Source organism: Gekko japonicus, unplaced genomic scaffold (genome assembly GCF_001447785.1).
Source record: "Gekko japonicus isolate JY-2015 unplaced genomic scaffold, Gekko_japonicus_V1.1 scaffold392, whole genome shotgun sequence".
Lineage (NCBI taxonomy): Eukaryota > Metazoa > Chordata > Lepidosauria > Squamata > Gekkonidae > Gekko > Gekko japonicus.
This window is the reverse complement of record NW_015174853.1, coordinates 649866-675730: the sequence shown is the minus strand read 5'-3', so window position 1 is coordinate 675730 and position 25865 is coordinate 649866. Positions and strand designations below refer to the sequence as shown.

At 45.3% G+C, this 25865-nt stretch overlaps 1 protein-coding gene across 1 annotated transcript in view; it reads right to left on the bottom strand.

The window, feature by feature from the left end:
* The window catches only part of PLD5 (phospholipase D family member 5), a 167712-nt gene that overhangs the window by 86112 nt on the left and 55735 nt on the right, over positions 1 to 25865 (bottom strand). The window contains exon 2 of the mRNA XM_015424564.1: positions 18466 to 18602. Coding sequence (XP_015280050.1) covers positions 18466 to 18602 — 137 coding nt within the window. The remainder of the gene's footprint in view (positions 1 to 18465; positions 18603 to 25865) is intronic.

The following is a 25865-nucleotide window of genomic DNA, read 5'->3' as shown; positions in this document are numbered from 1 at the left end:
AGCACATCCTATTTTGTTTGTTTGGAGGATGGGAGGCAAATAAGGAACATCAAAGCACCATTTGTTCATTGGCCACCTTGATGAGATTTTTGTCACCCTTGTAGCAGTTTTGAAATGGAATTAACAGGAGAAGTTTCCCCAGATTGTTTCTAGGAAGAGCATGATTGCTAGGAATCAAAGCAAAACAATAGTAGCAAGCTGCCTTGGGCTGTGATACTTTAAATACATATTAAGTTAATATTATAACCATCTGAGAAGGTTAATAAATATCATAAGGACAAGTAAAATAATACATTATTGAAGTAATTCCTTGAGATTCTGGACATTTTAGTAACACCTAAATGAAGGAAACCTTAAAATACAAAGCATAAATAATAATCAAAAAAATCCAAAATCGAATCTTTCCCAAATTTAAGGTCAATAATTGTTAAACTACAATTTATCAGTGCCTGTCACAGTTATTGTGATGTATTATTCAGATCAGGGAACACACATTAAAACTCCAGTCTGTCCGTGTATATTGTTATGACTCCCCTGGGCTGTCACTGATTGTCCTCCTGTCGCCACATTGCCACTGTAGTCCAGGATCCCTCCCGGGGCCCTGGAGGCCTGACCCATCTGGGGGTGGTGGGGTCGAGACCGCACCTTCCTGCTGCTCCACCACTTCGCTGCCACAGGTCTAGGCCTCCTCCTTCTCCCTCCAGGTAAGGCACCGTGAAAAGTGGGGCTCTGCCACTGCTTGTGGCCTCCTCCACGGCCCGAGCGGCTCCGTAGGCTGGGCGGGGGGTGGGTCTGGGGTCTCCACTGCCGCACCTTCAGCCCTCTGCATCGGGGGAGCCTGGCCTGGGCCGGGACAGACATACTTGCAATGAAATCCTAAAGAGACTTCCCCTCAGTGAAGTCAATGGACTTAGAATGGAGTAACTCTCTTTAGGATTGAACTGTCAGACAATCTATCTCTCACTTTTCTGTAAGATGATAATAATATAGATGAATATCACGCAGACATTTTAAAAGTAAACATTACTAGATAGGGCTACCAAGTCCCCCCAGGGGGCAGGTAACCCCCCGCTTTGGAGGCCCGATTTCTGCCACCGTGAAATCGGGCCCCGGGGGGAACCCCACCCTGGCCTGTATGTCAGCTGGAGGTGACGTGATGACGCCAGGCACGCTGGGGGCGGGGTCACAGCCATCTGAGGGGAAAACATAGAGTTTTCCCCTCAGATGGCTGTGGCCCCACCCCCAGCGTGCCCGGCATCATCACGTCATCTCCGGCTGACGTGCATGCAGCGCGCGCGTGCTCAAGACGCCATCTCGGAGCCCCCCGCCGTGGAGCAAAACGGACTTGGGAACCCTATTACTAGAACTGTGAAGTGTTTCACATGTAAAAAATGCAATAGTACTGAACTGTTGATGGGACGACACAGTAAGCTCCTGCTGCAATTGTGAGTATGCAAGGAATACTAATCTGTAGTCCATGTCCCTACAGGCTGCTGGATCTTGTATGGTGTAAGTTCACTAAAGCGCCCCCCCCAGCATTTCACGTTACCACGATTTTAACAAAAGATTGTAGTAAAAAGCAAGATGCCGTTGTACATTTTTGTCCTTCTTCTCTCAAGCACATTTTTAACACGATGCATACTTATTAAAATACACAGCTCCTAGCTTATTCATTTTTCTATTATGTATCTCTGTTATACATTACTTATCCCCTCAGAGCATTCTTGTGACGTATGTAGACAACTATTATCCTCACATAATAGATAAAGAAATAGAATGGGTTTTGAGTAGGATGGGTGGCATGTGACCTAGAATTTGTACTTCTGTTCCAGGATAAAAATAGAGTAAAGTTATCTCTCTGAGTCCTAACTTTACAGAAAGACTAATGAAGTTATACCTCATTAGAAACAACATTAGGCCTCTGATAGGAAAGTTATGATTACTTATAATGTGTTTTTATGCTCTACTTCTACCAGCATTGGGTGAAAGGGACCTGGCATTTGTGCTTAAATATATTCTGGGGCCCTACACTGATATGTGCCATACTTCTTCCTCTATTATCAGCCCCAAAACAGAGGTATCTTTCCCTTCTCACAAGACACCTCATCACATCAGACATGGCATGATTATTTGTGTTGTGCATATTTGAAAATTCCTCAGCCCGATGAAAGAAGCCACTCATGAGATAAGCAGCCCTCATATTTTAAGTTGTGAAGAATTCTAAAAGCTTAGCTAATATTAGAATCCCAGGGGACAAATAGACTGAGAACAATCCGAACGAACCCAGTCTCTACTATTATCTGTTGAATAGAAAACATTAACAGGGGATATCCTACCACTAATTTTACCTCTGTGATATTGATGAAAAATAATCCTAAGAGCTCTCAGAAGCAACAGACAAAGACTTTATGGTGGAATTGGCTTTTTCCTTAAAGATGCCGTGGCAGGTTGGGGGGGCACAGGTGGACACTAATATATTTTTGGCAGGAAATAACTCCCACTCAGTACAGGACCATGGTCCTTTTCAGGCCAGCATGTATTGATTTTGGGATTAATTGAGGACTACTGCCCACACAACACTTCACACCACCAACCACAGTTGCTTTTATTATTATGCATGCTTGGTAACTGCAAGTCATTGGGCTGGTTCATGGTTCATGAAGTGATGTTTGCAAATTGAAGAGCTGCCACAAACTTCCATGAATTTTGATGGCATTTGTGGCGATACATGACAGTTCCTGAAGAGCAGAAAACAGGGGTTTCGTTTACATGGCTCAGCTGTTTGGTTTCAATGGCTCAGAGCTATTTAAACCCCTGCTTTCTGCTCCCCATGAAAAGCCACAGGGAGAAGAAAGCAGGGGTTTAAATGGCTCCATTTCACCCCCCAGCTTTCTGTTCACCGTGGCTTTTGGAAGTGAACAAAAACTAGGGGGTGAAATGGATAGGCGGCATCTCACCTTCTGCTATCTGCTGGCCATGGCTTTCCACTGCAAACAGAAAGCAGGGAATAAAACGTCCCAGCCAACAGAAAGCTGAAAAGGCGCAGCGAGAAGAAAGCAGGAGGTGAAATGCCTCAACAATTTCATCCCCTGCTTTTTGCTCACCACCAAAAACCGTAGTCAGCAGAAAGCTGGGGTGAAATGACTGGGAGGCATCTCACCTCCTGCTTTCTGTTTGCCATGAAAAGCTGCAATCAGCAGAAAACAGGGAGTGAAATGCCTCCCAACTATTTCACCCCATACTTTTTGTTCGCAGCCAAAAGCTGTGGCGAGTAGAAAGTTGGGGGTGAAATGCCTCAGATCTCCCAACCTCTCAGCTGTTTGGTTTAAATGGCTCGGAGCCATGTAAACCCCTGCATTCTGCTTCCAATTGCTTTTCACAGGGAGCAGGAAGCAGGGGTTTAAACTTTAAATGGCTCATGAACTGATATAGACTGGTTTGGTTTGCGAACCAGCCTGTCGGTTTGTGGTTTGGTTCATGGTTCAACCATGAACCATGAACTGAACCACAAAAATGGATATAAAGATGCAAGATGAAGTGGTGGAGACCTCAGTGATTAGATGAGCACAAAATATAGGGCATAGTATTGAATTAGATCAATTGGCTAAGATATGGAAAACAAATATTAAATATACTAAAGCTGTATCATATAAAGAAAATGTATAGAAAATGTTCTATAGATGGCATATGACTCCAGAGATGCTAGCAAAATTCTATCCGAATATGTCAAATAATTGCTGGAAATGTAAACAAAATACTGGTTCTTTTTTTCATATGTGGTGGTCGTGTACAAAAAGTAAGAAATATTGGGCATGGATACATGAGACGTTACAGAAAATGTTAGAGATAAATATTCCTTTTGTACCAGAATTGTTTTTATTGAATGTAATACCAGAAGGCTTTAAAAGATCAGATGTGTATATGCTTGTACAATGGTATAACAACCGCTAGAATATTGTATGCAAAGTATTGGAAACAGGAAGAAACTCCATCCAAAGAAGAATTAATCTACACATTCATGGAAACGGCAGAAATGGACAAATTAACTATGCTATTGCAGGATAAAAAAGAAGACATTTTTGAAGAAACCTGGTCGAGACTTTACAAATAGATTGAAAATTATTTGCAAGAAGATCCATCATAACCAGTAAACAATATAAAAAACTTAGAAGTGTTTATACATGTTTAAGAAGAAGTTAAGTGTATAAAAGTATTTTTTACACAGCGAATATATAGAAGATAGAGATAAGCTGTCAGAAGTGCTCCTGTTTATGTTTCTTGTTTGTTTTTGTCTTGTGTGTTTTGTTTATATGTCTGTGGAAACAATAAAGAATTTTTTAAAAATGCAGTTCATGCCCATCCCTAACAAGGGTATTTTTACATTACAAGTGCAGTCCTCTTAAGCATAGGTAAAGCTTACTGACCCCAATATGAAATATGAAGGAGCAACTAGAGGAAGGAGTGCAATTTATTTAATAAAGCAGTTGTTTGTGCACAGAAATAATTCTAGGGAGAAAAGATCGATATAATTTAACTGCAGACCACCTGATGCAGTTCAGCAAATTTAGGGTTCCAGGTGAGGCAAGTGACCTCACTATTTTCCCCCTAGACATCCCTAACTGGCAGTGTCATTCTTCTAATCTCATTCATATACCTGGAAGCATAGTCCACTGAGCTCATTAAGACTTAACAGTAAGCATGTATAGGTTGATGTGAAACAGTTGCAGTCCTAAGCATACCAGAAAGTAAGTTCCAGTGCCCTCTATGGAACTTACTTTTGCACAAGTAGGGACATTCCCCATTATATGTGTGGAAGTTCTACACTTTTTGTTCAAAAATATATTCAAAATGGCACATTCCATAGTTCTCAATTCTGTCCATGCTCCAATATTTAATGTATTTATTTAAATCTTTAATAAGAATGTGTATAACAACTGAGAGGTCCTTTCAGTACATAAGAACATAAGAAAAGCCAATGTTGGATCAGGCCAAAGGCCCATCCAGTCCAACACTCTGTCACACAGTGGCCAAAAATACCAGGTGCCATCAGGAGGTCCAGCAGTGGGGCCAGGACACTAGAAGCCCTCCCACTGTTGCCCCCCCCCAGCACCAAGAATACAGATCATCCTATCTATACCTTGTGGCAAATGGGGTTCAATGTGGCCAAGTGCAAAGTGATGCACATCCTAACTATAAATACACATTGATGGGGTCCAAACTGGCGGAGACCAAGAGAGAGATCTTGGAGTCGTAGTAGATAACTCACTGAAAATGTTGAGACAGTGTGCAACTGCAATAAAAAAGGCCAATGCTATGCTGGGGATTATTAGGAAGGGAACTGGAAAAAAATAAGCCAGCATTCTAATGCCCCTGTATAAATCAATCGTGCGACTTCATTTGGAGTACTATGTACAGTTCTGGTCACCACACCTCAAAAAGGATATTATAGCATTGGGAAAAGTGCAGAAAAAGGCAACTAGAATGAAAAAAGGGTTGGAACACTTTCCCTATGAAGAAAGGTTAAAGCGTTTGGGGCTCTTTAGCTTGGATAAACGACGGCTGAGGGGTGACATGATCGAGGTTTATAAGATTATGCATCAGATAGAGCAGGTTGAGAAAGAAGTACTTTTCTCCCTTTCTCACAATACAAGAACTCATGGGCACTCAATAAAATTGCTGAGCAGTCGGGTTAGAACAGATAAAAAGAAGTACTTCTTCACCCAAAGAGTGATTAACACATGGGATTCACTGCCACAGGAGGTGGTGGTGGTTACAAGCATGGACAGCTTCAAGAGGGAATTAGATAAGCATATGGAGCAGAGATCCATCAGTGGCTATTAGCCACAAGGTATAGATAGGAACTCTCAGGCTGGGGCAAGTGATCCCTGCAGCATCTCCTCCTGAAATGCCGGCACATTGCAGGTCACTTCTCATGCAGCAATAAGGACAATCTGCTGTTTAAGAAACAGACACTGTTGGGCATGCCGGAGCACCGCCTATTCAGTGATGTCAGCACCCACTGGAACTCCACTTGCACCATGCTGGAGCACCTGGTGGAGCAGAAGGAAGCCCTGACTACCCTGATCTCAGAGAGTGGGGTCATTCGGGAAGAGAACCAACTCACCCAGGACGAGTGGGTGATCGTTTCTCAGACTGGAGGTTCTTGTGCCCTTCAGGAGCCACACAGACATGCTCTTGTCTGACATGGCAAGTCTGGCTCTGGTTGTCCCCATGTTCCACATGGCACGTGAGGGGCTGGCCTTGTTGTTGGAGCCAGGCACAGGATGTGCAGACCTTGTTCCAGAACGCAGGCAGGCCAGTGGGGTCATGTTGCCGGGAGTTGAGGAAGTGGGGGGCGAAAGCAGCACAGCTGGTGCTCTTTCCCAACCTCCCCAGCTAGACCACATCTGCCTCCTGGCCCCCATCTTGAAGAGTGGAGAGATGGAACTCTTGGGGAAGCTTGCTGGCCCCTCTGAGAGCAGTAGCAGGCCTGTGAGACTGGACACGGTGGCTATGATGGTCAGGGACTACCTTTCGAAGCCCTACGAGTCACAGTCCACCTGGCCGCTGAACTACTGATCCATGAAGGAGTCAGTCTGGCCAGCCCTCTCTAGCATGGCCCAAGGGCTCCTCTCATGCCCTCCTATGAGCATTCAGAGCGAGCACATTATTTCACATGCGGGCTACATCGTCAGCCCACATCGTTCTCACCTGAAGCCCTGGACAGTGGAGCAGTTGGTCTTCCTCAAGGTCAACTTGCCACTGTTTGGCTTTCCGGACCTGGACTTTGAGTGTGACTGCGGTGAGCACAGTCTTGTTGTGCCTGCATCCTCTCTTAGTCTGTGTGCTGGGAAGTTTGGGGAGAAACGCTCTTCCCACAGAGACCAGACATAAACACGTCCCCCAAACCATTCCGATTGGCAGACAGATGCCCCCCAACCCCCCCCCCACTGGCATTCTTTCATCCAGGTCACCCTCCCCAGAACACCTCTGTAGAACCCCAGTAGCTGTGCAGCACTGGGTACCATCCATCCATCCCCCCCCCCAAAAAAAAATGAATGCTGCAAAACCAGTTTTCACTCAAGTTAGTAGAATATTTATTTATTTATTTATTATTTTGATTTATACCCCGCCCTCCCCGCAAGTGGGCTCAGGGCGGCTTACAGCGTTGGTACCCTGTACCATAAAAACCATGTACAAAATTTAAACAGCATTAAGCATTTAAAACAATCCAACAATTAATAATCAAAGTGCCATAAAAACCATGTGCAAAATTTAAACAACTTACAACAACAACATTAAACATTAAAAACAATCCAACAATTAACAATTTAAAGTGCTAGTGATGGTACTCTTTTCATGGTAATCTTTGAATGATTCAGATGGCGTACTAACAATTTTCATCGGCATCGGTGATCTTCAGCTTGGTGTGATGATATAACGCAAACCCTCCCCAGGACCAGAGCCGACCCAAAACCACAGATGTTGTTGGTGGTGGAGGAGTGGCAACTCCTAATTGAAAGCCTGGTGGAAGAGCTCCATCTGGAAGGCCCTGCGGAACTGCAAAAGGTCCCACAGGCCCCTGATCTCTTCCGGGAGCTCATTCCACCAGTGTGGAGCCGCCACTGAAAAGGCCCTGGCGGCCGCAAGCCTGGCATCCTTAGGGCCAGGAACAGTAAATCGATGTTGTGTTCCTGACCGTAGTGCTCGCTGGGGTATATATGGGGAAAGGTGGTCCCACAGGTATGTCGGACCCTGGCCATGTAGGGCTTTAAAGGTCAATACCAGCACCTTGGATTTGGTATGCTATTGGCAGCCAGTGCAGTGCCTTCAGCACAGGCTGGATGTGCTCCCATTTAGGGAGGCCCATTACCAGCCTGGCCGCGGCATTCTGCACTAGCTGCAGCCTCCGGATTTGCGACAAGGGCAGCCCCATGTAGAGAGTGTTACAGTAGTCTAGTCTCGAGGTAAGCATCGCATGGGTCACTGTAGCCAGGTCATCACGGCCGAGGAAGGAAGCCAACTGCCAAATCAGCCATAGGTGGTAAAAGGCCGACTTTGCAGTCGCTGCTACCTGGGCCTCCACTGTTAAGGAGGCATCCAGGAGCTCTCCCAAACTCCTAACCTCCGATGTTGGCACCAATGGTGGCCCACTGAAGGTCGGGACTCCCACCCCCGAGCCGCTCCGACTCAGGCACAGGACCTCCGTCTTCGCCGGGTTCAGTCTCAGCTGGCTCAGCCTGAGCCAACCAACCACGGCTTGCAAAGTCCAGTCCAGATCTTCCGGTCTGGAGTACGACTGGCCGTCCAACATCAGATAGAGCTGGGTATCATCAGCATACTGATGACAACCCAGCCCATGCCTCCGGGCAATCTGGGCAAGGGGGTGCATATAGATGTTAAATAACATTGGGGACAGCACTGTCCCTTGAGGCACACCACATTCCAGTGGGTGTCTCCTGGACTGCTGTTCCCCTAGCGCCATCCTTTGTTCCCGATCCTGGAAAAAGGAACCAAGCCATTGCAGGGCCAGCCCCTGAATCCCCATGTCAGCGAGGCGGTGGGTCAGCAGCTGATGGTCGACCATGTCAAACGCGGCCGACAGATCTAGCAACAGCAATACCGCCACACCACCCTGATCCAGATGCCTCTGGAGGTCATCCGTCAGAGCGACCAGCGCCATCTCCATCCCATGTCCCGGGTGGAAGCCGGATTGGAAGGGATCTAATACAGAAACGTCATCCAGAAAGCCCTGCAACTGTGTTGCCACCGCCCTCTCAATTAATAGGGCAAATTAGAAACCAGCCGATAGTTGGCCAATTCAGCCGGATCCAGACATGGTTTTTTCAGAAACCTCTATCATGTCCAGTGTTCCCTCTAAGCTGAGTTAGTGTGAGCTAGCTCACAGTTTTTTAGCCTCCGGCTCACACATTTTTGTCTTAGCTCAGGAAGGATGGCTCCAGAGCAAACTAATTCATGCAGTAGCCAAATCACTCGCTCACAACTTTAATGCCAGTAGCTCACAAGGTAGAATTTTTGCTCACAGGACTCCACCGCTTAGAGGGAACATTGATCATGTCACCCCTCAGTCATCATTTGGTGCAGTGGTTAAGTGCGTGAACTCTAACCTGGGAGATTCGGGTTCGATTCCCCACTCCTCCACATGCAGCTGCTGGATGACCTTGGGCAAGCCATAGTTCTGCCAAAGGAACTCAAGGACAGCTCTGGAAAGAGCTCTCTCAGCCCCACCTACCCCACAGGGTGTCTGTTGTGGGGAGGGGAAGGGAAAGGAGTTTGTTAGCCGCTCTGAGACTCCAAGTGAAGGACGGGGTATAAATCCAATCTCTTCTTCTTCTCCAACCTAAAGAGCCCCAAGCGCTTTAACCTGTCTTCAGAGGGAGTTTTCCAAACGGTTTATCATTCTGGTTGCCCTCTTCTGCACATTTTAAAATGCTACAAATATCCTTTCTGAGGTGTGTGGTGAGTGGCCAGTATTCCAAATGAGGTTGCACCATTGATTTATACAGGGCAGGGCCTGTATAAATGTTGGTCCGCTTGGTCTTGTTGGGTTTCTATGTGGCACTGTGGCAAACTCACACTGCCACTTTGCCACTTGTTCTGAAGTGCACCACTTGTTCTCCTGGCAAACAAGCAACCTCCCAACAGTTCACTTTCCCTGAGATTCTCTGGGAAACTCTGACTGCTGGGTGCCTGCTTGCCTGCCTTGCTGTATACTGGCTGGGTTAGGTTTCCCCATTGGAAACAATGGAGGGAATGGGGACAACCTGTTTGGGTGCCCATAGCATTGGACCCACTGTCTTTGGGACAGTGTCCAATGTCTTTGGGACTTGGGAGTTTCTGTGGGGAGAGGCTCCAGAAGCTACCCTGCAAATATGGAGCCTCTCCCTCAAACCCCGTCACCCCCAGCCCACTAACAGGACCCTGGGAAAATTTGAAAATTTTTCCCCATCATAGAGGAAAATGGAGGTGATGGGGGCAACCTGTTGGGGGCCCGTAGAATTGGACCCCCTGCTCCAATCTTTTTGGGACTTGGGAGTTTCTGTGGGGAGAGGCTCCAGAAGCTACCCTGCAAATATGGAGCCTCTCCCTCAAACCCCCTCCCCCAGCCCCCCCAATTTACCCTGAGTTTTCACCACTGACTTCAATGGCCCATAGGGTATAATGGGGCCGAATGTGATTCGGATGGCTGAATGCCATCCAGATCGGCTTGCATTGCCGAAAGTAGCATTTGGGCAGCATTCGGCGGGTCGAATCTGAATTGGGCCGATTTTTTTGTGTGTGTGCACATCCCTAGTAATGACTGTCCAAGTCCTCAGGCAAAGATCTTTTCCAGCCTCACCACCACCTGAAATTCTTTTTATTGGAGTGTTCATGGATTAATCATGGGGGTTTAGTCATTCAAAGCAAATACTCTGCCACTGAGCTATGGCCTCTCCCTTAGTGTCTGCACCTAGCCTCAGTAGAATTGCATTACATTGGCACAAATTACTTTAGACATTCATTTATATGTCATGTTCAGGGCAAAAGCAGATGTGATGACAAGCTGCCTTTTTAAATAGCAAGCATGTAGTGCCCCAATTCAGATCAGGGCTTCAGTAGAGAAGATGGCGGGAACTTAACTTCCCCATGCTATTTTGTAATTTGAATTCCCTCCTGAATACAGGTTTATATGGATTTTTTCCTCCTGCAAGGCAAGCAGCAGATAACAGAAATGGCAGCTATGGTAATTCCTATTCCACCCCCCTGTCGGTTGTGGCCAAACTCTCAGGACATGGGAGAAATTGTATTTATTTACTTCATTTTTTACCCCACCTTTCTCCCCAATGGAGGCCCAAAGCAGTTTACATCGTTCTCCTCTTCTCCATGTTATCCTCACAACAATCCTATGAGGTAGGTTAGGCTGAGAGTGTGTAACTAGCCCAAGATCACCCAGCAAGCTTCCATGGCAGAGTGGGAATTTGAACCTGGGTCTCCCAGATCATAGTCCAACATTCTAACCACTACACCTCACTGGCTCTCAAAGATTACAAAAGTTATTTACAGCTGTAGTGGTCCAAAATCAAAATATAAAAACAAACCACAATCTACATTATACATTTTATTAGGAGCAGCTACAATGACACAAAATAGAATGTAAGCTTTTGAGTCCTCTAGATTTTTTCTTCAGGCTGGATGTTACAAAGTTGTTTAAAAAAAAAAAAGAGGTATGGGGAGACAAGCAGATGTTTCAGGTCATGATTTTAAAGGCCTTTTAATGCCAGCATCTCTGTGCTTAGTGCCAAGGGACAAGTAGATATACCCAGCCCTTAGTCCTGCCACAACTCAAATTGAGTTCTCATAGAAACTGAAAAAAAGTCAGATTACCTCTAGTTTGGCCCTTATTTAATGCTCTTGGGGTAGGAAAGCAAATTATAAATCAGTTTGAATAGATACTTCATGTACAAATATGGCACATCAACAACTCTTTAAGTTGAGTGCAGTTTGGCCTTCACATTTACAGTAATATAAATTAACATTGATGGCATTTCTTAAAGCACAAAATTCAACCTTTTTAAGAGCAGCATTTTGTTTTGTTTTTTACTTTCAAGCGATTATACATGGCAATGATTTCTCAAGGGTTATTTAATATACCATTAATATTGACGTATTACACCATAATGGATGCTTTCCTACCATATTTGATTAAATGCCAAGCAATCTAAAGATTTAACAGATTTAAGAATTATAGTAGGACATTTGGAAAGGAGGGAGGGGTGATAGTTGGGGGGATGCAAAGGGATAGCAGCAATTAAGAGAGTGCAAGTGAGAGAGGAGAGGTAACAGCAATAGCCAACTAGTCTTTTCTTTCCAGTCCTGCATTAATGCACATTCTGAAGGCTCCAAGTGAATAACAGCACTGTGATGAGCATAGTTTTGCAGAGTGTCAAAATTATTTAAAAGCTTATAATAGTAAAAGACCCTGCACCACAGAATTCCTTGGTCAGAATTTTTCATCAAAACTCCTCACACCTACAACTGGAGAGTAGTTATTGTTTTTCATTTCATTCTCTCTTTCTCTCTCCCTGGCCCAGGTCCCAACTGTTCCCAGTTTGTATATCTAGCAGAGCAATCCGGGGGGTGGGGGTGGTGTTGTGTTGCAAATCGGAATAGGGAGATGACTGACCTCAATGCCGACATAACTCGGATTTACACCAGTGTTAGGGGCATTTATGCTAGTGTTGAGTGTGAGTGGCACAGTGCACTTCCACTACTACAGCTGCAGTATAGCTGCATGCCACTTGAGTGATGGTCCGAACCACTGTGCTGGTGGTGCAAACCCCTGTGCTGGTGGAAATGTGGGTGTACCAAGGAGCATGGCACCAGTCAGTTAGCTCTCAAAGCATTCTCAGCATGGGAATACTCCCCAGAAAAACAAGTGCAAAATCTGGCACAGCCCATTGGCAGCTATGGTAACTTCTATTTCACCCCCGCCACAGTTGTGGCCACACCCTCAGGAACCTAGCAGCTCAGGATACCAAGCAGGTGTGCACCCAATCAGCACACCCCCATGCCAGCTTTCCTCCTCCCTGGCACCCAATGACAGCCTGCCCCATCTTACAAATGGTTCCAGGAGGTAGCACCACAATTCAAGAGGTAGGGCAGGAGAAGGGGAATGGCAGATGCAGCAAAAGAGTCATCCTATCCCATCTCCTCCCACCCCATGCCTACGCCTAGGGCTCTATGACGGAGTGAGCTCCCATCTCTAGTTCCAGCTCCTGCCAACCTAGCAGTTTGAAAGCAAGAAATTGCAAGTAGATAAATAGGTACCACTTCAGTGGGAAGGTAACAGTGTTCCGTGTGCCTTGGTGTTTAGTCATGCCGGCCACATGATCACGGAAATGTCTTCGGACATGTCTTTGGCTTTGAAACGGAGATGAGCACCTCAACCCTAGAGTCGGATTCGACTGGCTTTCGAGCAAGGGAATCTTTACCTTTTTTATATCCATACTCTATAACCGAAAAAACATAGCTGCAATACATATTTCACTAAGTTTCATATTAAGTCCTACAGTGTCTCTTTAATTTACAGCTAGTCAGTCGTCCTCATGCATACTTATCAACATTTAGATTTTACTTTTCTTGGAACCACAGGATGGCTTGAAATTCTAGCACTATATTTAGTCTGTGGACCTCCTTTCTTCCTCCTCCTTTTCTTTTGCAGCAGCTGCCATTACCCTTCTCCTGCTTCTTGTTCTTCTGATTCCTCGTCCTACGATCTGTGTCATCGTAGCTCTCATCTGGAGGCTCCATTTGTAGCTCTTCCAAGATTTTCAAGGCCTTTTTTTAATGAGGAGTCCACATAAGTTTTATTTTCTCTTTGGATAATTAGTTCAAAGGGAAAACCCCAACAGTATTTTATCTTTGCCTCCTGTAGTTTCTTTATGGCTGGACTCTGAGTGTTTCAGCACTTAAGTCCTGCATAAAAAGCACTTTATTTTCCTTATAGTTTATGGATGGGAGTTTCTAAACTTGTTTAAGAATGTAGTCTTTCACTGCATATCTTGCAAAACGCACCACAATGTCTCTGTGCGTTGAAGTATTTATTCCTCTTGGAATTGCAAATCTGTGGGCTCTTTCAAGATCCATTCTGCTTAAAGGGGGGGGGGGGTCTGGGACCAGGGAGATAAACCAGTCAAAGAGAAACCCTATGATATTGTCTCCCTCAGCTTTCTCCTGCACCCCACAGATGCGGATGTTTATATGACGATCTCTGTCCTCCAAATCAGCTAATTTTAGTTTCATAGTTCTATTTTGGTTCTCCAGTTTCTTGATTTTCTCCAGCTGTGCACTACTGATATCCAGAGCTCGCTCAGCACACTCAGCCACACTTTTAACATTATCTGTTAATTCCTTTAATTGGCTGTTTATAGGTTTTAATAAGTCTCTCCATCCATCCATTAATTCTTGTTTTAAATCCTTTTGTAAAAGCGATAGTTGTTTTTGCATACCTTTTAAAATGTTTTTGACATTGCTCCCGTTGTTTTCATTCTCTGCGCCCTTGGCAGCCATCTTATCTCCTTGCTTCTGTAGAAGGGTGTCTGATTATTATGATATTCCTCCAAACCCTTGAGTGTCCACAGACTCTCAGTATTTGGATTCTTTAGGTCTTCTACTTTCTAATGTAGCCGAAGTTTCATCTGTTAAAGGCTGTTAAGTTTGTGTTTTGCAGACCTTTTCAGCATCTAGACGGGGAGCCCTCGGATTAGGCATCCACCCTTATCTGGCTCAGCTCCACCCCCTGGACATGGCATCTTCCACTCCCCAACATGGCAGCTGGGGGGACCCAGAGCACTCCCCCAGATGGACATGGACCCTACATACCAGGCAGTTCAGTGCACTGGGGGTTGCCCCAAGCAGCTGCTGGGCAAAGGAGCTGAAAGTGGCGCCAATGCATCAGGCTGCATGCCCCACCTGTGGGTACTGCTCCTCCTGCACAAAATGTGCCGGTGGGTGGGAGCAGTGAGTGATCCCACCTGATGGCCAAACCCTTCCCTTGCAGGTGCAGAATGCACTGACACTGCTGAAAGAGTGCATCTCCACATAGGTTCTGACAAGATGCTGGATCAGATGTGGATGATCTTGGTTCTGCCACCAATTGGGTCCCCCTTGCAGCATCAGAGTGCCAGACAGGTCATCCATGACTACCAAATGCCTTACAAGCCAAGGAGGAGCATCAGTGACTGCTCCACTGTGTGTTTCCCCTGTACACAGGTGCTGATCCAACAGGGAGAGCCGTCACCCCATCCATGGAGGTGAAGCCCATGCGCCCTTCTGGCACCAGAAGCTGAGCCTCAGGAGCACGCAGACACAACCAGCCTCCTGTACCTTCTGTACCCACACCAACTGGGGAGGCGCCCGTAGCACCAAAGGACTGAGTGGGGGTCCACACGTCAATGTCGGAATCCCAGCATTACCACACTGTTGTCCCAGGTTCCCTCCAATAAAGCTTACCTGTCCCAGGTGCTGTTGCTTGTTGTGGACTCAGGGAGGTGGGAACGTGTGGGGGGTGCCACAGAAGTCACACAGTCCTGGCTGACAAAACTGCAGGGGGAGCATCCTGACAATAATGCTGCCACAGCAGTGGACACAGATGGGTGTGAGGGAAACGCTACGTGACAGGCCCCCATCCCCCCAGCCAAAAGCACAGAGTCCAGACCCAAAAGCTGCAGGGCTGCCCCATGAACCATCTCAAATCACTCAGGGAGGCACCCAGAATTGAACCCAAAAAATTGGTAACCATATAGACTAAGTTTATTATTCCTGTTTGATTCTTGAATTGGTTAAACATATACATAATGCTGCATGATAATTTACTGCTCACCCTCTACCTAGATGTATGGACTAGTAATTTTCATTTTTGTTTCTGTCTCTGTCTTGACTCTAATTGGCCCTTTCTGGCAACTACCCATGGTTAAGGAAATTCTGTTTCACTGTATCTGAAGTACGCTTGCACATGGAAGTTTATACCTTGAATAAAACTTTGCCCCAGACTCCAACGTCTTTCTGCTGCTACCCACTTGAATCTGTCAGTGAAGAGCAGTGGTTTTAGTTAAGTCCTAATTAATTAGAAATCGAATTTCTGTTGCAGATAAAACTATGAAAGCTTACAAATCTAGAACTTATTTGGACCTGACTTTTCTAAACAACATCAGAACATGGGTTGCAGGTGGGGGGGCTAGGACGATTGACCCCTCCCCTCCAACATTGGCGCTGTGTAACGCCAGGTCTATAAATAATAAGACTGCAGTCCTTCGGGACTTTCTGTGGGAGCAGAATATAGACCTGGCATGTGTGACCGAGACTTGGGTGCAAGACGGAGGGACAGTATCTCTCTCCCAAGCAGCTCCTCCTGGGTTCTCAGTCCTTCACCAATCCCGGACTAGGGGGCGGGGTAGAGGAGTGGCGTCATTCATCAGGGAGGCTTACTCCTTCAGGGCGCTACCGCCGTTGAGGACCATGGGGATTGAGTGTGCTGGCCTGGTGTGGGAAGCTGAGGAGAGTGTAGCGATTTGGCTGGTGTACCAACCACCCAACACATGGGCCAATAGCCTACAGTCCCTGGTGGAGGCAGTATCAGGCTGGGCCCTGGAACACCCTAGACTGATAGTCCTGGGTGATTTCAGTGTCCATGCTGATGACGCGGCTTCTACTCACGCAGCGGACCTGGTGTCATCCATGGCGGCCCTAGGACTCTCCCAACTTGTAACAGCCTCCACTCACTGGGCTGGGCACACGCTCTATTTGATCTTCACAACTGGGGTTACAGTGGACCAGATTGCTACTTTAGCAGTACCATGGTCCGACCACTTTGCCTTGCAGGCCTGTTTAAATACTCCACTCCGACCCTGTTTGGGCAGCAAGCACATTTTGGCTCAGCCACGGAGCCAAATGGACCCAATGTGGCTTCAGATAGCTCTTCAGGATCCAATGCCCCCTGGTGGCTTGCTGAATGAGCTTGTAGAGGACTGGCACAGCCGACTCTCGACAGCCATCAACGAGATCACTCCCCGGTGCCCTCTGTGCTCCCGGACGAAGCTCGCTCCTTGGTTTAACCAGGAGCTGAGGCTAATGAAGTGGGAGCTAAGATGGCTAGAGAGGCAGTGACGGCGTGCCCATGAAGAAGCTATAAGAGCATCTTCTAGGACGTTTATGAGATCCTATGAAATGGCAGTCAAGGCCGAGGTTGCATCCACTAGCTCACACCCTGCCCAATTGTTTAGAACGATTCGGTCTATTACTGCTCTGACTCAAAACAGATTAAACTGTAGGGAATTGGATATAGGCTGTGAGGCTTTTGCTAGCTATTTTGTGGCTAAAGTCTTGTCGCTCCGCCGTGAACTCCCTGCTACAGTTGATACAGTGAACGAACTTGAGGCCCCACGCACGTCTTCTAGTTACATTCTGGATTATTTCAGCCCACTTAGCCTTGAGGAAGTCGACAAATTGCTCCTAACTGTACACACTACCACGTGCTCCCTTGACCTGTGCCCTTCGTTGCTAATTAAAGCCGGCCATGAGGGCTTTTGAGATGCCTTGCGGGAGATAATCAACAAGTACCTCATTGAGGGGCTGTTCCTGGAGGCACTTAAGGAAACAGTGGTGTGTCCTCTCCTCAAAAAGCCATCATTGGATCTGACCGAATTGGCCAACCATCAGCCGGTTTCCAACTTGCCCTACGTGGGCAAGATAATAGAGAGGGCAGTGGAAACCCAGTTACAGGGCTTTTTGGATGACGCTTCCATACTAGATCCCTTCCAGTCTGGTTTCTGCCCGGGTCATGGGACAGAGACGGCTCTGGTTGCCCTCACGGATGACCTCCAATGGCACCTGGATCGAGGCAGAATGGCAGTGCTGTTGCTGTTAGACCTGTCGGCTGCATTCAACACAGTTGACCATCAGCTACTGGTCCGCCGCCTCGCCGACATTGGAGTTCATGGACTGGCCTTGCAGTGGCTTGTTTCCTTTCTACAGGGTAAGGGGCAGAGTGGCGCTAGGGGATCAGCTGTCCTGAAGGCACCCACTGGAATGTGGTGTGCCCCAAGGGGCAATGCTGTCTCCAATGCTTTTCAACATCTATATGTGCCTCCTTGCCCAGATTGCCCGGAGGCATGGGTTGGGTTGTCACCAGTATGCAGATGACACCCAGCTCTATCTGTCGTTGGGCGGGCAGTCCATCTCTGAACCGGAAGATCTAGACCAGGCGCTGCAAGCTGTGGCTGGTTGGCTTAGGCTGAGCCGGCTGAAATTGCATCCAGTGAAGTCGGAGGTCTTGTGCCTGAGTCGGAGCTGCCCAGGAGTAGGGATCCCATTCCCGACCTTTGATGGGGCGCCACTGGTGCCAGTGCCAGAGGTTAGAAGTCTAGGAGTGCTCCTGGACGTCTCCTTGACAATGGAGGCCCAGGTAGCAGCCGCTGCCAAGGCAACCTTTTATCACCTCAGGCTGATCAGGCAGTTGGTTCCCTTCCTCAAACACAACAACCTGGCAACAGTGATCCATGCACTGTTTGTGTGAACATGTGGCCAGTATAGGCATTATTCTAATTTAAACGAAAATGCTTTAAGCTCATTTGTAGAAAACATTCTCAGTCAGCAGAAATCCATCTATGCTGACTTTAAACTATTTGTGGATCAGGCTGTCACATGGCAGATTTTATATAGTAAAAGTCTGGCACTGAGAAGGGATTAATTTCTAGCAGTAACTAGGATTCTATTTTTATACTCAAACAGTACAAACATAACTTTCTTACTCTTGTATTGGCCCAGCTGAAGTACTGAATTCAAATTGCCTGTATTCTTATGAGAAGAGGTAGAGGACATGGTATCCCAAATTGTTGTTCTGAATTTTTCAATTGCATGATAATAGTTGCCCACCCCAAAAGAGAAGTTTTGTTTGTTACCTCTTACCAACAGTTCTTTTGACAGCTCTTTTCTGAAAGTCCATCTTCATCTTCGCCCACAATATCCACAGCTGAAAATATCAGTGCTACCAGAATTGCAAAGCAGCAAACCAGGGCAAAGATCACAATGCATTTTTGCTGGGACTGAAAGAGATTAAAACAGAGATAAAAATGCTAGGAAGTAAAATAATATCCTGACATTATACAATACCTTTGAATTATTATCACAAATGTAATAAACACCCTTTATAGAACAGTTTTCTGCAGGATGTGCAAAATGGAATTATTCAAAGGGCATTCTTATGAAGTGAATTAAGATCGTAGTTAATGCAGAGAGAATTTAAGGCAGTCTTTATGGTATATACTATGCTGTGTTTATTGCACTGTCTTCCAATTGTAGGTGTCAGGCTGGATCTAGACTATATTTTTTACTAATGGAAAGGAAGGGGTAATTTCTGCCCATTCTTGCTTCCTGCTGCAGACCTTCAGTTTGCCCCGCCAGCCATTCCTGAGGGTCAATTATCCCCCAGGAACAGTATTTCAGGTAGATCAAAGGGCTACCATGGGTGAGAGAGAGGCAGGAAAGCTCTGTTTACGGATGAAAGTGCCTTCTGATAACGGAAATCTTAGTCTGGATCCAATCCATTGTATAGCATTGTTCTCCAGTCCTGTAACTCCTAGTTATTCTTTGTTTTATACTGTGTTAGGTAAAGGTAAAGGTTTCCCTTACTCAAAATCCAGTCAAATCCGACTCTAGGGTTGTGGTGCTCATCTCCGTTTCCAAGCCGAAGAAACAGTGCTGTCCGAAGACGTTTCCGTAGTCATGTGGCCAGCATGACTAGATGCCGAGGCACACGGAACACTGTTACCTTCCCACTGAAGTGGTACCTATTTATCTACTTGCAATTCCTTGCTTTCAAACTGCTAGGGTGGCAGGAGCTGGAGCCAGAGATGGGAGCTCACTCCATCATGCGACACACGGGTCTCGAACTGCTGAACTACCTACCTACCTTCCAGCCTGCAGTTCAGCATCTTACTGTGGTCTAATTGTTTGGTTGTATTTTATTGTTCTTATTGCATTGTTTTTAGTTGTAATCAACCCTTAATCTCAGAGAGAAAAGTGTGCTACAAATGGAGTAATTAAATAACTAAAAATCAGTTCTGTTTGATGCTGAAATTTATAATAAATTCAGGACACACAAAATAGGAACATAAAATCCAATAAACCCCCCCTCCTTTTTTTTGCCATGATACAAATGCATATTTCAGTTTTATACATAAAAGTGTGACAGGGAACAAACATGTCAATCAACTTTAAGTCACAAATGGAGTAGCATGCACTCTGTTCTCTACTCCCCCCCCCATGGAAAAAACTACAAGTTTTATCAAATTCAGTTCTCTGACATAATAAAGACACTTTGCATGAAATGTACTGAAAAGAGTATAGTTCCTTTAATATGGACAACTGAAGATACTAATGCCCAGGGGTCATTTCATAGAAAAAGAGGTGCAGGAGCTCATTAGCATAACTTATTAGCATAACTTGTTTGCATGTGCCACACTGCCTGACATCACCGGAAGTGTGTCAGAAGGCAACACCCACCGCCCAGGCTCCACTGGACTGTTTTGGATTGCTAGCTATTGGGGGGGGGGACATCCAGATCTGTCCTCACAGAGGAGGGAGAGCTTGTACCTGAATAAAACTTGGTCTTAAAAGTGCCACTGGACTATTTTGGATTGCTAGCTATGGGGCAGGGGAACACACAGATCTTCTTTCACAGAGGAGGGAGAGCTTGTACCTGAAGGTGGGGGGAGGGCTCTGCAACTTACCTGGTTGCTTCTTGCTCCTTGTGGCCCGGTTGAGGGCTGTTGGGAGCAGGGGGGGGCTTATTGCATGTGCCCACCCCCTGGGCTCCTTACTGCTGGAGCTCCGCTCCTGTGCGCTCCCGCAGGAAATGACCCCTGCTAATGCCTATCATCACCCTAGTTTAGCTAAGCAGATCCTCATACATAAGTAGTTTCATTGCTGGATCAGGAATTATGAGTAAAACCTGGATAAGCATCCAAAGTTCTGGATGCTATTTGCCCTGCATTGCTTGATGTACATTTTGAATATACATCCCAAGATCTATCCTCATCCTTGACCATATATTATTCATTAGGGCCAGGGCCAGCAGCAACCAAAAAGCAAGTTGCTACCATGCAATTTCTGCAATCCAGGTGCAGCAGTGGCTACTGGGCAACTCAATGCCATACAAACCACAAGGGCTGAGTGGTAAACTCCACACAACTTGTGTGCCTTGGCTGCGGCCACTTATAAACACTACACAACTCACTTGAACAACGTGCTACTACATGACTTTTGCAACTTTAGCACCCTTTTCCTATGGAGAAGCTTCCAGGGGAGGGAAGTAGGGAAACCTGAGAGCCAGTGTGGTTGTACTTAAACTGTCAGGCTAGGAGCTGGGAGACCCAGATTTGAATCCCCACTCTGCCATGGAAGGCTGCTGGGTGGCCTTGAGCCAATCACTCTCTCTCAGCCTAATCGATCTCACAGGGTTGTTGTGAGGATAAAACTGAGGAAAATAACATAGGGTGCTTCGGGTACCCATTGCAGGAAAAGGTGAGGTATGAAGGGGCAAGGCAGATAAAAAAATGTTGGTCAGTGAATGGAAGGAGAGAAGGAAGCAGGGAAAGGGAGAGGATACAGGTGCTGCCAGGAGTAGAGAAAGAGGGAATAGTGTAGGGAAGGGGCTGTCAAGAAAAATCAAGTGACCCCACAAGTCATTATGGGTTACCCACTTGTCAGTTTTTAAACTATAGTGAGAGCTGGATCAAGGCATTTATTTATACATGAAAAAACCTTTCCAGTTTCATATATTCACAGCATATCCCAGTTTTATGGGGGAAATTCATATTTTATTTCCTGTTTTGGTACAAATTATTCTTGCTCTGAAAAATGCTTCCATTCTTATTAAATGCAAATACGATTTTTAATTTGGGTTGCTTTGTGCTGCCAGATGTGTTTGTGAATTGAATAATTCAGTAATACTTCAAAGACAAATTTATTCTACAGAATTCTTAAACTGCTGCATTGTAAACTGCAGAGCATCAAAATGGAAACAGGGATTTAAAAACTAAATTTTAGTCTCATCTCCTGACCCTTAGAGTTGCTATGAGACTACAGAAGATCACAGAACTATATGCAGCATCTCTGCAGCAAACTGAGAGTGCTATTTCCTACAACAATAGCAAATAAAATCCTTTGCGATTCTGTTGTTTCATTCTTCAGTCTTTTTATTAAAAATGTATGGTACAAGTGGAACCCGCAAACAGTTGCAGTGGATAGAAGGAATAGGCAGATATGGAACTTCTGCACACAAACACACACACTGTCATCAATATGAGACTAACAGAATTTGTGGTACGGTATGAGCTTTTGTTTAAGGTGCTACTGGACTCTTACTCTTTTGTACTGCTGAAGAGATCTATCAATATGGGAGCCAGTGTGGTATAGCGGTTAAGAGTGTCATACTAATATCTGGAAGACTCAGGATCCCTTGATACCTACTTCTGCCTCCAAATGTCTCAACAAGATGGCATGGTCCATTGTATCAAAAGCTGAAGACAAAACCAGTAGGAGGAACATAGGCATGGCCTTCATCTACATTCGTCTACAGAGGTTGTTAACCAAAGCACAGTCCTGCCTGAATTCTGACTGAAAGTGTTCTTGAGCAGATGAGTTATTCAAGAAGACCTGAAGTTGGTTTGCTACTGCCCTCACAACCACGTTGCTTAGAAATGGCAGATTGTTTGGACCTGCATGGCCCAAGGCTAGCTTGATCTTGTTAGATTTCAGAAGCTATGGAGGGTTGGCCCTGGTTAGTACTTGGATGGGAGATTCCCAAGCAAGTCCAGGGTTGCTATGCAGAGGCAGGCTACTGGCAAACCACCTCTATTTGTCTCTTGCCTTGAAAACCCTACAGAGTCACCATAAATCAGTTGCGACTTCATGGCACTTTCCACCACTAGCCTCTCTTTGTAATACTTTTCTGTTGCTTGTAACTTCAGTTATAAATATATGCACTATAGTTGTGTACTTCATAACTGGATTAAGTGAGCTCATAAATGTTTATGTTGGAATAGATTTTGTTAGTCTTCAAGGTGCCATTTGACTCATTTTTTATTTTACATGGTTGCTGTGGATAAAATAGAGGCAAAGACAATCAAGTATGTCATTTAGTGCAAAAGAGAGAGTAGAGGGGGAAAATGAGACAGACTTCAAGCCAAAACCAAATAAATTTAACACAAGGAAACTTTCAGAACACCAGTGTCTAATAATGTTGTGTATTCATCTTCATCACCTTTAGCTAGTATATTAAAAGGTGCATGTTAGACAAGAATTTCATGGACTACAAAGGCATGTAGAAGCTCTAGGGATGGGCAAACATCTCATACCAAGTATGAAATGTGTAACAATTATCCAGTTCTATACCAGCAGTTCACCATATAGTGCCATTTGTGGAAGTTAGGATCCTACCCAATATGAAAGAATGGATCCCAGTAAACTCAACAGGTATTTTCCAATGGACTGCATTAGGATATGAAAGGATCATAATCTTCTGCCATATTTATGAAGACACCAGGCATAAAACTACAAGAAATGCAATGAATATTGAATTATTGTAGCATCATTGAATTATTGTAGCACTATTCTTGCTTAAAATGAACAATCATATAAAAATAGTTATATAAGGTAACCTTTAATAAATTGAAAGATTCCTTAAACTTATCCACTTCTATATAGGAAAGTTCATATACACTGTTTGTATGTACACTGCCATATATAACGGTGATATATGACATCACAAGATGATTGAGGGCCTGGAGACCAAGCCCTATGAGGAAAGGCTGAGGGACTTGGGAATGTTCAGTCTGGAGAAGAAGAGGTTGAGGGAGGACATGATTCCTCTCTTTAAGTATTTGAAAGGCTGTTACAGAGGAGGGCAGGGAGCTGTTCCTGTTGGCAGAAGAGGCCAGGACTCACAATCATGGGTTTAAGTTAAGGGTGGGAAGGTACCGGTTGGATATTAGGAAAAACGTTTTTGCAGTAAGAGTTGTGCGGCAGTGAAATCAGCTACCTAGGGAGGTTGTGAGCTTCCCCTCATCGGCAGCCTTTAAGCAGCTACTGAACAAACACTCACATTTGTGTGGTAATTTGCTGACATTCATTGATTCAATGTCAGCTTCATTTATGCATCTTAATTCTGACTGGTCCTTCCTGACGCTTCCACCCCACTCCCATCTTCCTGTATGTATTGTTTGAAGAAATTTTGTTTCAGTTTGTCTGAGGAAGTGCACGTCCCACATGAAAGCCTACACCTTAAATAAAACTTTGTTGGTTTTAAAGGTGCCATTGGACTACAACTTTTTTCTGGACAAACATTTGTCAAGGATGCTCTCTAGGCTGATCCTGCATTGAGCAGGTGGTTGGACTAAATGGCCTGTATGGCCCCTTCCAACTGTGTGATTCTATGCACATGCAGGGCGACCCACATAAAAGGTCATGTCTATTTTTCTCCATGGAAGGAATATTTCTAGATGAAAATTGTCATGTGTGATATCTATAGAGGAAAATTATATCTGAAATGGATCTTATCAATTCTAATTTGACTAAATTATCTTCACCCAATTTGAATGCTAGTTTGCATTTATTTTCCTAGCCTTGAAATATATTACAGTAAAAGGGCCCCTTTCGAGCAACAAAGATGAACCTTTATAAATGAAAATATTCCATTAGTTTACAATAAGATAAGCCTGTGCAGTTGCAGTTGCCATAAATAGTTTTACAGTTATGCTCATTCCATACAGGATCTGTTTGCAATCTCTGTAACCTTTAATCACCCTTCTACTTTATTTTAGGAACATGAACTGGAACAAGTTTGACTGGCATCCTTTAAGCTACATATCCTGTCTCAAGCAATGACCAGTGCCATTATCTTTGACTTTTTAAATCACAAGGCAATTACAGAACAATTTGTATGCAATTTTTTTGAAGGGTTTCACCACAGATCAATGGGAGGGAGCCTCGAGAACTTGCTTGTAGGAGGCCCCAGATCAGATCAGTCTAATTTCTGTACAAGGGAGAGCTAGCCCAAGAAGGGGAAGCTCTTCTTATCATCTCAGATGGCTCTTTGCCTACTGCCCACAATGGTTAAAAGCGTGGATAAATAACAGACATTTCTATATGTGCATTAGGGTTGCTAGCTCTGAAGACTCGGAAATACCTGAAGATCTGGGGGCCTGAGAAGGGCAGAGTTTGGGGAGGGGAGGGACTTCAATGGGCTATAATGTCATAGAGTCCCTCTTCCAAAGCAGCCATCTTCTCCAGGTGAACCCATCTCTGTTGCCTGGAGATCAGTTGTAATCCCAGGAGATCTCCAGCCACCACCTGGGGGCTGGCAACTGTAATGTGCACACATCTTATCTCCAATTCAGACTCGTGTGCTTCTAAACACATTCCAGGATATACATGTATCCCAGTGATAATCTGAATATTATATCAAAGGTGATTTTTTCTGAGTTTAATGAAAATCTTTAAAGCAGTAAGTGCTTACAATATGGTAAAGCTTTCCTGTTCTGGCATCTAACTTTAGTAGATAAACAAAATTCTCAGTACAGGGGGGGAGGAATCAGCTTTAAAGCCAAGTCATCAAGATACCTGAACAATTTCCATGTGCCCACTCACTTGAGAGATTATATATTGGTTATTAGCACTGTCGGAGAGTGCTCATGGAAAGGTGTTTGATCTACAGAGGGTGAAAGAGAGAAAGCAAAGGAAAGAAGCCATAGCATCAGGCAGGCAGCCCTAGGCTGTGTACCAGTGGTGGCTCACCTACATGCAATCTTTCTTCCGGGGGGGGGCCTCCTGGGTCATTCCCGGGATCATCCGCCATCCATGCTTCACGCTCAGAGTGCAATAATGTCACCCCAGAAGTGATGTCATTGTGTCACTGACATCGGGGGTGATGCTCTAGTTTTGGGGCAAAATTCTCCCTCTATATATACATATATATTTGCCATCAAAACCATAGCATTTACCCAAAAACTAGAGCATCACCCTCCAACGTTGTCATCGCGATGATGTCTCTTCTGGGTGACATCATCATGACGGGGACGTCGCACAGCAACAACCCTGTTTGAGGGTGGGATTTCCACTGCTGTCTAGCTGATTGGCAGTGGATCAGAGCCCCAAAAAGGGGGGAACCCCCACTGGGACCTGGGTGCTGGCAACCCTATGCACACACCACTTCCCACCTTAACTAGTTGCTATGAGTTACATTGTCTAAAGCTGGAGGTATGTGCAGTGGTGACAGCAGCAACCAATCAGAATCCCTGTGGTTATGG